The sequence below is a fragment of the Cervus canadensis genome, chromosome 4, assembly GCF_019320065.1.
Source record: "Cervus canadensis isolate Bull #8, Minnesota chromosome 4, ASM1932006v1, whole genome shotgun sequence".
Classification (NCBI taxonomy): Eukaryota; Metazoa; Chordata; class Mammalia; order Artiodactyla; family Cervidae; genus Cervus; species Cervus canadensis.
The window spans coordinates 372,873-391,806 of NC_057389.1; the positions used below are offsets into that span (position 1 = coordinate 372,873).

Sequence of the window (18,934 nt, forward strand, 5' to 3'; positions counted from 1 at the left end):
GTGGTGGTTGGGAGTCTGGATGGAGAAATGTTACCAGAAAAGCGAGTTTACCTCTTGGTGGGTGTAGAGCCAGAAGGTACAACCCAGCCAAAGCTCATGGGAAGGAAAAGTGTATTACTTGCAGAACCATGGAGGACACCATGGAGCTTTCCAGAGCAGAGTCTTTGTAAACCACAGAGTGGGGTAAGCTTTAATCTATGAGTATAGGCATGTTCCGGCTTCTGTGGTGACTCAGATGGTAAACAATCTCTTCATAGCAGAAGACCCATGTTCAACCCCTAAGTGAGGAAGATTCTAAGAGGAGGGCGGGGCAGACCACTCCAGTATTTTTGCCTGGAGAATTCCATGGACAGAAGAGGCTGGTGGTCCATGGGTTTGCAAAGAGTCAGACACGAGTGAGTGACGAACACTTTAACTCTACAGGCATGTTCATTAAGGGTCTTGGGCTGTGGGAGACTCCAAGCTTCAGTTGATTGAAGTCTTGAGAGTCAGAACCAGTCACCATCAGCATCCCTTACATTCCAGCTGGTCTGGTATACATATAGCTATCTATTCTTGATATAGATATAGATACCTATTCTTCTTCATATTCTTTCCCCTTATCAGTTCAATTCAGTCACTCAGTCATGTCTCACTCTTTGCATCCCCATGGACTCTAGCATGCCAGGCCTCCCTGTCTATCGGTAACCCCCGGAGTTTACCCAAACTCGTGTCCACTGAGTCGGCAATGCCATCCAACCTTCTCATCCTCTGTCATCCCCTTCTCCTCCTGCCCTTAATCTTTCTCAGCATCAGGGTCTTTTCAAATGAGGCAGTTCTTCATATCAGGTGGCTAAAGCATTGGAGTTTCAGCTTCAACATCAGTCTTTCCAATGAACACTCAGCTCTGATCTCGTTTAGAATGGACTGATTGGATCCCCTTGCAGTCCAAGGGACTCTCGAGTCTTCTCCAACACCACAGTTCAAAAGCATCCATACTTGAAGCTCAATTCCAGAAAAATAAATGACCCAATCAAAAAATGGGCCAAAGAACTAAACAGACATTTCTCCAAAGAAGACATACAGATGGCTAACAAACACATGAAAAGATGCTCAACGCCACTCATTATCAGAGAAATGCAAATCAAAACCACAATGAAGTACCATTACACGCCAGTCAGGATGGCTGCTATCCAAAAGTCTACAAGCAATAAATGCTGGAGAGGGTGTGGAGAAAAGGGAACCCTCTTACGCTGTTGGTGGGAATGCAAACTAGTACAGCCGCTATGGAAAACAGTGTGGAGATTTCTTAAAAAACTGGAAATAGAACTGCCATATGACCCAGCAATCCCACTTCTGGGCATACACACTGAGGAAACCAGATCTGAAAGAGACACGTGCACTCCAATGTTCATCGCAGCACTGTTTACGATAGCCAGGACATGGAAGCAACCTAGATGCCCATCAGCAGATGAATGGATAAGGTAGCTCTGGTACATATACACCATAGAATATTACTCAGCCATTAAAAAGAATTCATTTGAATCAGTTCTAATGAGATGGATGAAACTGGAGCCCATCATACAGAGTGAAGTAAGCCAGAAAGATAAAGACCAGTACAGTATACTAACGCATATATATGGAATTTAGAAAGATGGTAACAATAACCCTATATGCAAAACTGAAAAAGAGACAGAGAAATACAGAACAGACTTTTGAACTCTGTGGGAGAAGGTGAGGGTGGGATGTTTCGAAAGAACAGCATGTATATTATCTATGGTGAAACAGATCACCAGCCCAGGTGGGATGCATGAGACAAGTGCTCGGGCCTAGTGTACTGGGAAGGCCCAGAGGAATCAGGTGGAGAGGGAGGTGGGAGGCGGGATCGGGATGGGGAATGCATGTAACTCTATGGCTGATTCATGTCAATGTGTGACAAAACCCACTGAAATGTTGTGAAGTAGTTAGCCTCCAACTAATAAAATAAGTAAATAAATAAAAATTAAAAAAAATAAGCATCCATTCTTCTGCACTCAGCTTCCTTCACAGTCCAACTCTCCCATCCATACATGACCACTGGAAAAACCATAGCCTTGACTAGACAGACCTTTGTTAGCAAAGTAACATCTCAGCTTTTTAAAATAATGTCTAGGTTGGTAATAACGTTTCTTCCAAGGAGAAAGTGTCTTTTAATTTCATGGCTGCAGTCACCATCTGCAGTGATTTTGGAGCCCCCCCAAAATAGTGTCAGCCACTGTTTCCCCATCTATTTTCCATGAAGTGATGGGTCCAAGATGCCATGATCTTAGTTTTCTGAATATTGAGCTTTAAGCCAACATTTTCACTCTCGTCTTTCACTTTCATCAGGAGGCTCTTTAGTTCTTCTTCACTTTCTGCCATAAGGGTTGTGCCATCTGCATTGCTGATATTTCTCTCGGCAATCTTGAATTTAGCTTGTGCTTCATCCAGCGCAGTATTTCTCATGATGTACTCTGCATAGAAGTTAAATAAGCAGGGTGACAATATATAGCTTTTTTTTTTTTTTTATTTTAACTGTAATTATGACCTTTATAAATATTCACTGCTTTAAAAATGGACCAAAGTGTAAATAAAATGGGCAACTGATATACCTCAGTTCCCAAAAGAAAAGTACAGGAAGTTGTTTTCACTTTTCAGTTTTAGAAAAAAGACTTCATCATTTTATACGTGATGTGGCTTTCTGGACTCCTGACATCCTCATAGAATTTGACTGGAGTTTCCTTCTCTTGGAAGTGGATGGGCATTTTCTTGCTCTCCACAGTCATAAGCTTCACTTCCAGGGGGCCCAGGTTTACATAATCCTTGAAATCCTGCTCATCCTCATACAGTAAGTATTTCATATCAGAGGCCCCAAACTCTATTCTTGAACTCTCTTCTTCATCTATCTCCGGAAGCTGGCCCAATCTGCTGTCCTTGTAACTAAGACGAAAACCACTGCTCCCAAATGAGATGCTCGACATGTCTCTGCTTTTTATGTCTGTAGGTTGCGATTCTGACTTTTCTGGGGTGACTTTATGTGTTTCTGACAATTCCAAAGGCACTTCAGGTGGTACTTCCTGCCCAACAGCTTGGGTAAGATATAGTCGCCTGGGTATCTTGAGATCCACAAGTCTGCAGTTGAATAGCTGATCAATAAGCACCAAATTTTCTTCTTCCAGCTCATGAATACCTTTTTCCAGTTCTTCCACTTCCTTCCTGCTATTTGCAATCTCTTTATTGAGCCAGTCATTTTCCCAGATCTCTCGATAGCTGCCCTTGTCAATGAACCTTAGAGCATTCTCTGTGGCCCATTCCTTCTTTTGGTCCTGCTGCAACAAAGTTTCTCTGATTATTTTCTTTCTATCATCTTCCAGGGTGATTTTATACTGTTCTGACATTTTTTCGGCATTCTCCTTGACTCTGTTGATGTCGTTCTGTAAGGAGGTAAGGAGGTTCGCATGTTGTTCACTCCCTACATTCTTGTATTCCTCCCAATATTCTTTCTCACTGAGTTTCTCAAGAAATAGCTTCTCAGAATTGCTTATTTGGATGCGCATATCTTTCAAGTTTTGTCCCTGGTCTCTTTCAAACTTCCATGTTTCCTTCATTGCGTTTTCAACTTCCTCTCTTGTTACAGCTTCGGATCCCTCTGACTTCTCTTCACTCAGTTCCTTTAGTAGTTTCCGTATGTGCCAAATTTGTTCATCCTTTAAGCGTTTATTTCTTTCATGATACTTCTGATTCTTTTCTCTAGATTTCTTTATTCGAGCCATAAATCGTTCTACTGCATTTTCCTTTATTTGACAGCCGGCCTCTTTCCCATCAGCCTTGCCGGCCATCACTCTGGCTCTGTAGCATCTGCTCCTCCTCTTTCCGAGGCCAGCTCACACATGGCCCCCTCAGCTTTGATATGCTCCTTTCCCGATTTTGAACCAGTCTGCTGTTCCATGTCTGTTTCTGACTGTTGCTTCTTGACCTGCATACAGATTTTTCAAGAGGCGGGTCAGGTGGTCTGGTATTCCCATCTTTTGGGAATTTTCCACAGTTTATTGTGAACCCACACAGTCAAAGGCTTTGGCATAGTCTATAAAGCAGAGATAGATGTTTTTCTGGAACTCTCTTGCTTTTTCAATGATCCAGTGGATGTTGGCAATTTGATCTCTGATTTCTCTGCCTTTTCTAAAACCACCTTGAAGATCTGGATGTTCACAGTTCATGTATTGGTCAAGCCTGGCTTGGAGAATTTTGAGCATCATTTTGCTAGTGTATGAGATGAGTGCAATTGTGCAGTAGTTTGAGCATTCTTTGGCATTGCCTTTCTTTGGGATTGGAATGATGACTGACCTTTTCCAGTCCTGTGGCCACTGCTGAGTTTTCCAAATTTGTTGGTATATTGAGTGCAGCACTTTCACAGCATCATCTTTTAGGATCTGAAATAGCTCAACTGGAATTCCATCTCCTCTACTAGCTTTGTTTGCAGTGATGTCTCCTAAGGCCCACTTGACTTCACATTCCAGAATGTCTGGCTCTAGATGAGTGATCACACCATCATGACTGTCTGCTTCATGAAGATCTTTTTTGTATAGTTCTTCTGTGTTTTCTTGCCACCCCCTCTTAATATCTTCTGCTTCTGTTAGGTCCATACCATTGATGTCCTTTACTGAGCCCATCTTTGCATGAAATGTTCTCATAAGCATGAGTTTTAAGGTTGCTATTGCAGGGAATGGCCACAAGGCGTCAGGACTTTTTCATGCCTAGTTGTGATTACCTTGAAAGTGAAAACATTCAAGTTTTAACTCCAGACTGTAGTTCAATATGGAATGTAGCTGAAGCAACACCCAAAAATTTATGTGTTCTTTCTGAATATTCTTATTTATTTATTTTAATGTTTTTTTTTTAATTTACTGGCAGTGCCATGTGGCATGTGGGAATTTTAGATCCCCGACCAAGTGTCGAACCCTTGCCCCCTGCATTAGAAGCACAGAATCTTAACCACTGGAGTGCAGGGAAGTCCCCCTAAGCATTATTTTTTTAAAGTAACCTTTATTTCATATTGTAGTAACATTGATATACCATGTGTTGTTGGTGGCAGGTGAACCGAGTGTATTTTCTGTTTTGTTGTTGTTCAGTTGCAGAGTCAGATCTTTTTGTAGGAGCGCTCCCTTTTCTACAGGCCCTGTTACACTGGTAAGACATCTATTTGTATATACATAAGTGTACATGAATGTAAATATCTAGGTACATAGATGTGTAAATGTCCAGATAGAGATATAAATGTCTATGTATGTAGATATACAAATGTCTGCATGCATAGAAATATACATTCTAGGTACATAGATGTATAAATACCTACATTCATAGAGGCATAAATATCTATACACATAGACATATAAATATATATGTACATATAGACATAACTATCTATGCAAAACAGAAAAAGAGACACAGATGTACAGAACAGACTTTTGGACTCTGTGGGAGAAGGCGAGGGTGGGATGTTTCGAGAGAACAGCATCAAAACATGTATATTATCTAGTGTGAAACAGATCACCAGCCCAGGTTGGATGCATGAGACAAGTGCTCAGGCCTGGTGCACTGGGAAGACCCAGAGGGATCGGGTAGAGAGGGAGGTGGGAAGGGGGATCGGGATGCGGAATACATGTAAATCCATGGCTGATGCATGTCAATGTACGACAAAAACCACTACAATAATGTAAAGTAATAGCCTCCAACTAGTTAAAAAAAAAAAAAAAGAATTCAATTTGTTGTAAACCATGGGCTCCACCCAAACCCAATGAATCAGAAAATTTTGAAGTGGGGCCCTGCAATTCATGTTTTCTAAGCAAGATTTTCAGTTGATTGTGATGCACATGAAATTTGGGAACCTCAGTGGCTGTTTTTTAAAGTCACCTTGGAAAGGGAACCCTCTTACACTGTTGGTGGGAATGCAAACTAGTACAGCCGCTGTGGAGAACAGTGTGGAGATTTCTTAAAAAACTGGAATTAGAAATGCCATATGACCCAGCAATCCCACGTCTGGACATATACACCGTGGAAACCAGATCTGAAAGAGACACATGCACCCCAGTGTTCATCACAGCACTGTTTATAATAGCCAGGACATGGAAGCAACCTAGATGCCCATCAGCAGATGAATGGGTGAGGAAGCCGTGGCACATATACACCATGGAATATTACTCAGCCATTAAAAAGAATTCATTTGAATCAATTCTAATGAGATGGATGAAACTGGAGCCCATCATACAGAGTGAAGTAAGCCAGAAAGATAAAGACCAGTACAGTATACTAATGCATATATATGGAATTTAGAAAGATGGTAATGATAACCCTATATGCAAAACAGAAAAAGAGACACAGATGTACAGAACAGACTTTTGAACTCTGTGGGAGAAGGCGAGGGTGGGATGTTTTGAGAGAACAGCATCAAAATATGTATATTATCTAGGGTGAAAGAGATCACCAGCCCAGGTTGGATGCATGAGACAAGTGCTCGGGCCTGGTGCACTGGGAAGACCCAGAGGGAGCGGGTAGAGAGGAGGTGGGAAGGGGGATCGGGATGGGGAACACATGTAAATCCATGGCTGATTCATGTCAATGTATGACAAAACCCACTACAATATTGTAAAGTAACTAGCCTCCAACTAATAAAAATAAATGGAAAAAAAAAAGAAATATACATTCTAGGTACATAGATGTATAAATACCTAGGTTCATAGAGACATAAATATCTATACAAATAGACATATAAATACATATGTACATATAAACATAACTATCTATGTATATACAGATATAAATATCTATTATAGATACATATAAACATAGGTATCTGTATACATAGACATGTAAATATCTGTATACACGGAGGATGGTTACACAGTGGACAATGAAGGAGACCACCTTATAGACAAAATAAGTGATACAGATAGTGGCATTTATAAGAGCATACTAGGAGAGAGAAACAGAAACAGTTTCAAACAAAGAGAACACAGCTAAACAAGATGCATGTGACTAGTTTTAATCTGATAGCGCTAAACTAACAAGTCCACAGGGGGTCAGTAGATGATGGCAAAGTCTAGAAGGGTGAGGTAGTGAAAACTAGTTAAATGTTTCACCTTTGTTTACAAAGCATACCTTATAAATTTTTGGATTCATACTTGTTACCTCCTTAAGTATGTATCATCCTATATATCCTCCTATGCCCACATCCAAACTGTTTCAACTCAAATCAATCATAACTCCAACTTGTTGCAACTCTAGTTAGTCAACTGTTGCAGTTTCATGAAAAAGACACATTGTGATTCTTTTGTATAGACCAGTAATGGTTAGGATTTCTGTCTATTTTTTTTTTTTTTAGGATCCTTAGAGATCATTTAAAATTTCAGCACTTCTCCCTGCTTCACCTTGTTCTGATTCAATTGACATTGGAAAAGTTATGGAAAGAGTGTTTAATATAATCTGAACTCACCAGGTATCTATTGTTTGGTGTACATAAAGATCTGAGAAGTAAACTTCGATGGATGTAAAAATAAATATTGTGGATATAGAACATAATTAGAAATTGCGAGAGTCTTTTGGCCAGAGAGCAATCACAATGGATCCACTTCATCTCCCACACCCATGAGGACAAGTTTATCTTGGTTATAATATCAGCAGCTGAAGAGTTAAAGTGTTGAAAGGTTGTTGCTGAACTATAAAACGCTGGAATTCTTGGCCTCCGGAGGAGACGGATTCAATCCGGGGCCAAAGACGAGGCTGGATCGCTCAGAGCTTTTGTGTAATAAAGTTTTATTAAAGTATAAAGGAGATAGAGATAGCTTCTGACATAGGTATCAGAAGGGGGCAAAAGAGTACACCCCTCCTTGTCTTTAGCTGTATGTTGTATAGTCACTCACAGTCTGTTAATGAAAAGAAAGAAGTGTCATAGAATTTAGAATGGCACCAGATAATTCATCCCTGGCCATAAACCGATTGACTTGAATCTTGTAGAAGTGCAGAATACCAACAAATAGTTTCGTTTACATAGATTAGGGGAACAATACCTGAGTAAGTAGGTTGAGCCATTTGGCAGAACCAACTTGGAGATAGAATCTGGGGTACATTAACATAGCTTAAGACAACATTTCCATAAGAAAAAGCAATGTATTGGTTAACTCAAGGTTTGAGAGTAGTTAGCTTCAGGAGAAACCAGGTGTCAGGGCAACACAGCATTTTAAGAGAAACCTCCTTTTAAATTTGTATAGAGAAGAAAAATATCGCTGGTTTTCTTCCTCCTGCCACTTAAGAGAATAAAAATGTCTGGCACTTGCAGCCTCTTTCCTCCATTTGGAGACCCCTGGCCTTCCTGCCTGTTACCCTCTCAGTGTTATCACTGTGAAAAATGATTATGAAAAGAAATCTATGGAATGTTTTCATAGATAGGATGCAACTTTCCAAGAGGCTTTAAATTTCAGGTGAATGTTTTATTATTTGAAATCTTGAGTGGATTACAGACTCTGCAAATTTTACAGACTGTTCAAAGTTCCATTCTGTTCCATCCCGGAATGAATCCATTACCTTTTGGTTCATGCACTTGTCACATCCTTAATCAGCTTAGAGACAATCTGTGTTGGAGAGTGTTCTAAACCAATGTGTGCATACCAGCTGCAGGTCTGTAAAGAAATATTTATTCTCATGTTGTTGTAGTTGCTGTTCAGTTGCTAAGTTGTGTCTGACTCTTTGTGACCCCATGGGCTGCAGCACGCCAGGAATCCCTGCCCATCACCAACTCCCGAAGCTTGCTCAAATTCATGACAGTTGAGTCAGTGATGCCATCCAACCATCTCTTCCTCTGTCATCCCCTTCTCCATTTGCCTTCGGTCTTTCCCAGCATCAGGGTCTTTTCCAGTGAGTCTGCTCTTCACATCATGGGGCCAAAGGATTGGAGGTTTGGTTTCAGCATCAGTCCTTCCTATGAATGTTCAGGACTGATTTCCTTTAGGATGGACTGGTTTGATCTCCTCGCAGACCCAGGAACTCTCAAGAGTCTTCTCTAGCACCACAGTTCAAAAGCATTAGTTCTTCAGTGCTCTGCCTTCTTTGTGGTCCTACTCTCACGTCCATACATGACTACTGCAAAAACCAGTAGCTTTTACTCTCACATATGGGATATCAAATTTGTTTTTACATATTGCCTGCTATATTTAAGCTCTTGGTTCATACTTCATGTACACATGTAGTGTTGTATTTAAATCCAGTTTGAAACAGAGCTATATTTGAAGAACGTTTTGCCACCAGCAGCGTTCTATTCTCACCAGCACCTCTTACCTTGGTGTGACATCTCAAGACTCAGAAACTCTTACATGTGATATGAATATCAATTTCATTTTAGCAGAGTTTAAACAGAGAAGTGAAAAAATCAGAGTGCTTATTTTATCAGATTTCTCCAGGCAGAAAATTGAAGCTTGATGTTGTTCAGTTGCTCAGGCATGTCCAACTCTTTGCAACCCCATAGACTGCAGCATGCTGGGCTTCCCTGTCCTTCACCATCTACCAGACTTTGCTCAAACTCATGTTCATTGTGTTGGTGATGCTATCCAACCATCTCGTCCTCTGTCATCCCCTTCTCCTCCTGCCCTCAGTCTTTGAAATTGAAACTGTTAGAAGGCAGAGTTCATAAAGGCAGAGTTCATACAGCTTATGGGCTCCTTGACTCTTTTTTTTTTTTTTTTTGCAGAATTTTATTATGTATTTTTTCAAGTGTGACCATTCATTTATATAATAGCAAATAACAGAATTAGAAGAAACAACGGATTGTTTCTACCCTGACAATCTGAACACAAAGGAACCAGTGGGAACCACAAAGATCTGGGGGCCAAGCTTTTAAGAATATTTTAGGTTGGCAAATACTAACTAGTATGTTTTCCATTTCAACAATTTTTATTCTGATAAAGAGTATCCTTTTGTAGAAGGCTTCCAGTGTGGCTGCCTCCAGCTGGAAGCATGGGAGAAGGAATCAGGGCACTGTCTGTCTGTCTTTACAAGACACTGGACTCAACTCTAAGAAATCCCTGGATCTTCCCTGGATCCTGACCACCACAAGCCAAAGATATTGGTAACAGTTTTGTTTTGCCTGTTAAAGTGTTTAATGGCAAAGATTCTTTCGGTTTCCTGATGTGGGTGACATGTGGGGACCAGTGATGATTTTTTCTTTAAGAAACTTACTTGCCAGTTCCCACCTGAGGGTGAGGCCCCTGTCAAATGATGAGAGACCTGTGCCTCCAGGGAGAGGAACTTTATGCTAGTTTTAACCTGACCATGTTCTGTCTGCATGGTAGATTTAGACCTCTCTGTCTTGTCTGGGATTTTCCCTGGTGGCTTAGATGGTAAAGAATCTGCATGCAGTGCAGGAGAATTGGGTTCATCTCTGGACTGGGAAGATCCCCTGGAGAAGGGAATGTGACTGAATCCAGTATCTTGACTGCAGAATCCCATGGACAGAGGAGGCTGGAGGGCTACAGTCCATGTGCTCACAAACAGTCAGACATGTGTGAACGATGAATACTTTGACTTTTCAATCCTGTCTGCACTGATTATGTTTAGACAAGACTGCTTGCTTTCTGCAATGAGAATATTGACACCTGACCATGTTCTGTGTGCACGAGGACGTGGAGACCTGGGTGCGGACTGGGCCTGGCCTCCGTCCTGGAAAACTCCGTGCCTGTGTCTGAATGTCAGTGCTCAGAGGTCTGGGGTCTGGAGCTGAGGTGGGCTTCTCTGGGTAATGTGCCCTCCTCTGAGTGGGGTTCCATGGCCCTCCCAGGGGTCAGTGCTGCAGTAGGGCTCTTAGTCTTTCCTCCTGCCAGGCTCACCTGCCCTGAGGCTCATGGAGACTCCTCAGGTGGGCTACTTGGTAATTATTCCAGTGTTTCAGCGCATTCAGTTTGAGTAGGGAGGCAGGTTCACCTGGCTAATTGATTCCAGGGTACAAGGATCAGGCAAAAAACCAACGGGCAGCAGGTGAGTTTGCCATGTGATTTTCTTCCCGTTGGCCGTCCCTGCTCAGCAGACACCAGACCTGCCCCTGTCTTCTAGCCCCGCGCCTGGTGTCTCTTCTCAACACCTCAGTGGGAAAACAAAGAACGGAGCCCGCTGGAACCAAGGCAGTGTGTTCAACATTATCGTGACAGCTGTCAAAACAGTTAGTATCAGACAGAACCAAAGGGCAGAAGAGGAGGACTTCTCTGGGACGAGAGAAGTTTCCAGGAACCCACTCGTTTCTGCCTTTGGGGCCCAGCCATCAGGGACCTGACGTCCTAACCAAGAATCATGCAGCCCCAGATGCAGGTTTTGGGGACCGTGTGGGTCTCACCCTGTCCACATGGGTCCGGATCCTGTGCCCAGAAACCCCGTGTCTGCTCTTCACCTCTGTGTGTCTTGCCCCTTGGAGATCCCCAACCTCTGAATTGAGGGTGTTGCCCTGATTAACCTGTGGTCTTTCGTCTTTTAATCTTGTGACATACACATGAGGTCAGGCACCTTTGTATGGGTTGCTGCTCTGTGTTCTCCTGGGTGAAAACCTTTGGTGGTGTCATATTAGCATCATAGTGTATCACAGACCTAATCTGTAGGGTCGCCACTGTCTGGGGTCCCCTAGATGGATTTTCTGTAATTTAATTTTTATTTTCTATTGGAGTCAGGTCGATTTCCATTGTTTTGTTAGTTTTAGCTCTACAGGAACTTAATTTGATTTAGCATTGAAGTGAATCTATTCTTTATTCCATTTTTTTCCTCATATAGATTATTACAGTCTCTTTGGTAGAGTTCCCTGTTCTTTTCAGTAGGTCCTATTTGCTTATCAATTTGTTAGATCTTAGTGTGTATATAAATCCTAAACTCTTTATCCTTTCTTTCTTTCTTCTGATACTCATAATTTGATTTTCGCAGGCTGTGAAGTCCATTTTGTACATGGTATGAATTTATAGATTGTGCCCATAAGTGATATCTCATGATATTTGTCTTTCTGTCTCTGAGTTCCCTCACTTGGGGTGATGATTTCTTAGCACACCCACGCTGCTGACAGCATCCCTGTTTCACTCTGTTTTACGGTTGAGTGGTGTTCCAGTTACAGGTGTTCCGCCTTGTCTTCACTTTTCTTCCACTGGACCTTTTGGTGGATTCCATGTCTTGCCTATTGAAAGAGTGCTGCCCTGAAAATCAAGGTGCACGTGTCATTTTGAATGGTGATTTTCTGTGGACCTGTGCTTCCCTTTATAGCTCAGTTGGTAAAGAATCCGCCTGCAATGCAGGAGACCCCAGTTCGATTCCTGGGACAGGAAGATCCACTGGAGAATGGATGGGCTACCCACTCCAGTATTCTTGGGCTTCCTTTGTGGCTCAGCTGGTAAAGAATCTGCCTGCAATGTGGGAGACCTGGGCTTGATCCCTGTGTTGGCAAGATCCCCTGGAGAAGGGAAAGTTTACCCACTCCAGTGTTCTGGCCTAAAGAATTCCATGGACTGTATAGTCCATAGTGTTGCAAAGTGTTGAACACGACTGAGTGACTTTCACTTCACATTCTCTGGACCTAGGCCCATGAGTGGGATTGCAGGGTCATGTGATACCTCTATGTCTTGTATTTCTTGGAAGCTCCATGCTGTTTCCCAAAGTAGCTTCACCATTGACAATTCCCAAAAAGATTATAGGAGGATTTCATTTTCCATATATTCTCTGCAGATGTTTTATTTAATTTATTTATTTAACCTTTATTCCTTGTAGATCATTTTGATAATGGCCACCATGACCAGCGTGAGGTGATACCTTATTGTAGTTTTGATTGGCATTGATTTAATAATTATTGGTGTGGACTATCTATCCATGTGCTTTATTATTTTATACTGTGAGTACAATTTATCTCTGGAAACTGGCCTCTTGCAACTTGGCCCTGTTTGGAATTCTTTTCTGATGAAATACTCCAGGACATGTCTTGAGGGCAGATGTCATTTAAAGCCCTGTCAAACTTGTGACTATTTAGAGCCCTTCAGCACCTGTTTTATGGCTTCCCTGCTCACTCAGTGGTAAAAGAATCCACCTGCAATGCAGGAGACTTTCAGGAGACCTGGGATCGATTCCTGGGTTGGGAAGATTCCCTGAAGAAGGAAATGGCAAGCCACTCCACTATTCTTGTATGGACAAGAACATGTCCATGGACATCATTTGTCCTGTCAGGGTACAGTCCATGGGGTTGCAAAGAGTCGGACAGGCTGAGCAACTAAACAACAAAAACCGTACCAGTTTGACATGTAAATATTGATCTGTACCAGCTAATTACTTCCCCCACCACCTGCCACCTTTCCATTTTGGTAAGCGTAAGTTTCTGAGTCTGTGAATCTGTTTGCATTTTGTAATGACGCTCATTTGTATCCATTTTTATATTCCACAGAAGTGATACTCTGTATTATCTTTCCCTTTCTCAATTATTTCACTTCGTTTGATCACCTCTAGTTTCTTCCCTGTAACTGGAAATGGCATTATTTCATCCTTTTTTATGTCTGAGCAATATTGCTTTGTGTATATGTACCTCATTTTCTGTATCCATGCGTCTGTTGTTGTACACTTAAGTTGCTCCCCTGTCTTGGCTATTGTACCTAGTGCTGCCATGATCTTTGGAATGCAGGTGTCTTTTCAAATTTTGCTTTTTTTCTGGATCCACTTCTAGGTATTATATTTCTGGGTCACTGGGTACCTCTATGCTTAGTTTTTAAAAGAACCTCCATACTGTTCTACCTAATGGGTGTACCAATTTACATTCCCACCAACAGTGTAGGAGGGTTTCTTTCTTTCGACACCCTCTGCAGAATTTATTGTTGTATGTTTTTGATGTGGCCATTCTGACCTATGTGAGGTGATACCTCATGGTACATTTGATTTGCCTTTCTCAAAGCACTAGTGATGCTGAGCATCTTTTCATGTGCTTTTATCACCATCTCTATGACCTCTTTAGAGAAACATGCATTTAGACCTTTGGCTGATTTTTTTGTTGAGTTTTTTTTTTTTTTTTAATTGAGCTGTACTAATAATTTCTATGTGTTGAAGAGAAAGTTCTTGTGAAATCAACCCTGAATATTCACTGGAAGTACTGAAGCTCCAATCTTTTGGCCACCTGGTGCAAAGAGTTGACTCATTGGAAAAGACCCTGATGCTGGGAAAGATTGAGGACAGGAAGAGACGTGGGCAGCAGAGGATGAGATGGTTGGATGGCTTTACCCACTCAACAGACATGAGTTTGAGCAAACTCCCAGAGATAGTCAGGGACAGGGAGGCCTGGTGTGCTGCAGTCCATGGGGTCACAAAGAGTCAGACATGACTTAGCAACTGAACAACTACAAAAACCTGAATCCTCCTGAACATTAACTGCCTAGCAATTCAGCTGGCATTTAATATTCAGCTGTCCAGTATGAAAAGACAAAAAGATATGACACTGAAAGATGAATTCCCCTGGTTTGTAGGTGCTCAATATGCTATTGGAGAAGAGTGAAGAAATAAATCCAGAAGGAATGAAAAGGCTAAGTAAAAACAGAAACAGGTGGGGGTGTGTCTGGTGGTATAAGTAAAGTCCGATTCTGTAAAGAGCAATATTGCATTGGAACCTGGAATGTTAGGTCTGTGAATCCAGGTGAATTAGAAGTGGTCAAGAAGAAGATAGCAAGAGTGAACATTGACATTTGAAGAATAAGTGACCTAAGTTGGATGGGTTAGTGTTAGTTTTAGAATGTGGTCCACTGGAGAAGGGAATGGCAAACCACTTCAGTATTCTTGCCTTGAGAACCCCGTGAATAGTATGAAAAGGCAAAAAGATAAGACACTGAAAGATGAACTCCCCAGGTGGGTAGGTACCCAATATGCTACTGGAGATCAGTGGAGAAATAACTCCAGAAAAAATGAAGGGATGGAGCCAAAGGTAAAACAACACCCAGTTGTGGATGGGACTGGTGATAGAAGCAAGGTTTGATGCTGTAAGAGCAATATTGCATAGGAACCTGGAATGTCAGGTCCATGAATCAAGGCAAATTGAAAGTGGTCAAAGAGGAGATGACAGGAGTGAACATCGACATTCTAGGAATCAGCAAGCTAAGGTGAACTGGAATGGGTGAATTTAACTCAGATGACCATTATATCTACTACTGCGGGCAGGAATCCCTTAGCAGAAGTGGAGTAGCCATCATAGTCAACAAAGGAATCTGAGATACAGTAATTGGGTGCAATCTCAAAAACGACAGAATGATCCCTGTTCATTTCCAAGGCGAACCATTCAATATCACAGTAATCCAAGTCTATCCCCAACCAGTAATGATGAAGAAGCTGAAGTTGAACAGTTCTATGAAGACCTACAAGACCTTCTAGAACTAACACCCAAAAAAGATGTCCTTTTCATTATAGGGGACTGGGATGCAAAAGTAGGAAGTCAAGAAATACCTGGAGTAACAGGCAAATTTGGCCCTGGAGTACAGAATGAAGCAGGGCAAAGGCTAGTAGAGTTCTTCCAAGAGAATGCACGGATCATAGCAAACACTGTCTTCCAACAACACGAGAGAAGACTGTACACATGGACATCAACAGATGTATGACACCGAAATCAGATTGATTATATTCTTTGCAGCCAAAGATGGAGAAGCTCTATACAGTCAGCAAAAACAAGACTGGGAGCTGACTGTGACTCAAATCACGAGCTCCTTATTGCCAAATTCAGAGTGAAATTGAAGAAAGTGGAGAAAACCACTAGATCATTCAGGTATGACCTAAATCAAATCCCTTATGACTATACAGTGGAAGAGAGAAATAGATTTAAGGGACTAGATCTGATAGACAGAGTGCCTGATGAACTATGGATGGAGGTTCAGGGCATTGTAGAGGAGACACTAATCAAGACCATCCCCAAAAATACAGAGAAGAAAAAGAAATACAAAAAAGCGAAATGGCTATCTGAGGAGGCCTTACAAATAGCTGTGAAAGAGGGAAGTGAAAAGCAAAGGAGAAAAGGAAAGATATATGCATTTGATGCAGAGTTCCAAAGGATAGCAAGGAGACATAAGAAAGCCTTCCTCAGCAATCAGTGTAAAGAAGTAGAGGAAAACAATAGAATGGGAAAGACTGGAGATCTCTTCAAGAAAATTAGAGATACCAAGGGAACATTTTATGCAAAGATGGGTTCAATAAAGGACAGAAATGGTAGGGACCTAAGAGAAGCAGAAGATACTAAGAAGAGGTGGCAAGAATACACAGAAGAACTGTACAAAATAGATCTTCATGACCCAGATAATCATGATGGTGTGATCACTCACCTAGAGCCAGACATCCTGGAATGTGAAGTCAAGTGGGCCTTAGGAAGCATCCCTACGAACAAAGCTAGTGGAGGTGATGAAATTCCAGTTGAGCTATTTCAGATCCTAAAAGATGATGCTGTGAAAGTGCTGCACTCAATATGCCAGCAAATTTGGAAAACTCAGCAGTGGCCACAGGACTGGAAAACGTCAGTTTTCATTCCAATCCCAAAGAATGGCATTGCTAAAGACTGCTCAAACTAACCCACAACTGCACTCATCTTATATGCTTGCAAATTAATGCTTAAAATTCTCCAAACCAGGCTCAGCAATTGGTGAACTGTGAACTTCCAGATGTTAAAGCTGGTTTTAGAAAAGGCAGAGCAACTAGAGATCACATTGCCAACATCTGCTGGGTCATGAAAAAAGTAAGAGAGTTCCAGAAAAACATCTGTTTTTGCTTATTGACTATGCCAAGGCCTTTGACTATGTGGGTCACAATAACCTGTGGAAAATTCTGAAAGAGATGGGAATCCCAGACCACTGACCTGCCTCTTGAGAAACCTGTATGCAGGTCAGGAAACAACAGTTAGAACTGGACATAGAACAACAGACTGGTTCCAAATAGGAAAAGGAGTATGTCAAGGCTGTATTATGTCACCTTGCTTATTTAACTTATATGTAGAGTACATCATGAGAAATGCTGGGCTGGACGAAGCACAAGCTGGAATCAAGATTGCCAGGAGAAATATCAATAACCTCAGATATGCAGATGACATCACTCTTATGGCACAAAGAGAAGAACTGAAGAGCCTCTTGATGAAAGTGAAAGAGGAGAGTGAAAAAGTTGGTTTAAAGCTCAACATTCAGAAATCTAAGATCATAGCATCCGGTCCCATCACTTCATGGCAAATAGATGGGGAAACAGTGGAAACAGTGGCTGACTTTATTTTTGGGGGCTCCAAAATCACTGCAGATGGTGATTGCAGCCATGAAATTAAAAGACTCTTACTACTTGGAAGAAAAGTTATGAACAACCAAGACAGCATATAAAAAGCAGACATATTACTTTGCCAACAAAGTTCCATCTAGTCAAGGCTATGGTTTTTCCAGTGGTCATGTATGAATGTGAGTATTGGACTATAAAGAAAACTGAGCACAGAAGAATTGGTGCTTTTGAACTGTGGTGTTGGAGAAGACCCTTGAAAGTCCCTTGGACTGCAAGGAGATCCAACCAGTCCATCCGAAAGGAGATCAGTCTTGGGTGTTCATTGGAAGGACTGATGTTGAAGCTGAAACTCCAATACTTTGGCCACCTGATGTGAAGAGCTGACTCATTTGAAAAGACCCTGATGCTGGGAAAGATTGAAGGCAGGAGCAGAAGGGGACGACAGAGGATGAGATGGTTGGATGGCATCACCGACTCAATGGACATGAATTTGAGTAAACTCCGGGAGTTGGTGATGGACAGGGAGGCCTGGTGTGCTAGAATACATGGGGTCGCAAAGAGTCGGACACGACTGAGCGACTGAACTGACTGACTGATGTTTCCATCATATGCTGGAGCAGCAATTGCGTCACACTCGAGTGACTCTGAGGAGATACCCCACGTCCAGGGGCAAAGGAGAAGCCCCAGAAAGATGGTACGAGGGGCACAGTCACATTCAGAATCAAACCCCACCCCTGCCAGAGACACTCAGAGGGCTCAAACGCACCCTGTGCACACCAGGACCTCAGCCACACAGAGACTAAGACAGAACTGTGTCTGGGTGTGTCCTGAGGAGACACGGGTCAGCAGTGGGCTGCCGCAGGAACAGGGACTCTGGGTGCAGTAGACCTGGGTATAGCATAAGCCCTCTGGGAGAAGTTCACCGTTAACGCACCACAGAGCCGCCAGGACGTCCACAGGACTGGGGAAGCAGACTCTTGGAGGGCACAACAGAACCTAGTGCACACCAGGGCCCAGGAGAAAGGAGCAGTGACCCACAGGAGACTGGCCAAGACTTGCCCGTGAGTGTCCAGGAGTCTCTGCTGGAGGCGTGGGTTGGTGGTGGCCTGATGCAGGGTTGGGGGCCTGACTGTAGCAGGGCCCACATGGCATCTTTTGAAGGAGGTCGCCATTATCTTCATCACCTCCACCATAGTTTGGCCTCCGGTCAAAAAACAGAGAGGGAACACAGCCTCGGCCTTCAACAGAAAACTGGATTTCCATCAGAGGGCAGACAGACTGAAAACCATAATCACAGAAAACTAACCAATCTGATCACATGGACCACAGCCTTGTCCAACTCAGTGAAACTATGAACCATGCTGTGTAGAGCCAGCCAAGACGAACGGGTCCTGGTGGAGATTTCTGACAAAACATGGGCCACTGGAGAAGGGAATGGCAAACTACTTCAGTATTCTTGCTTTGAGAACCCCATGAGCAGTATGAAAAGCAAAAAGATAGGACACTGAAAGATAAGCTCCCCAGGTCGGTAGATGCCCAATATGCTTCTAGAGATCAGTGGAGAACTAACTCCAGAAAGAATGAAGAGACAGAGCCAAAGCAAAAGCAACACCCAGTTGTGGATGTGACTGGTGATGGAAGTAAAGTCCGATGCTGTAAAGAGCAATAT

General features: G+C 42.4%; 1 protein-coding gene across 1 annotated transcript; it reads right to left on the bottom strand.

Annotated features, from left to right (window-relative positions):
- Positions 1-2,561: 2,561 nt before the first annotated feature.
- LOC122439402 (coiled-coil domain-containing protein 83-like) lies at positions 2,562-3,836 on the bottom strand. Its single transcript, XM_043464455.1, has one exon. It carries the CDS (start codon positions 3,834-3,836, stop codon positions 2,658-2,660), a length of 1,179 nt encoding a protein of 392 aa, XP_043320390.1. The 3' UTR covers positions 2,562-2,657.
- Positions 3,837-18,934: the final 15,098 nt, after the last annotated feature.

What these genes read in the sequence shown, in the direction of transcription:
- LOC122439402 (XM_043464455.1), bottom strand. Translation starts at nt 3,836, where the DNA reads ATGGCCGGCAAGGCTGATGGGAAAGAGGCCGGCTGTCAAATAAAGGAA.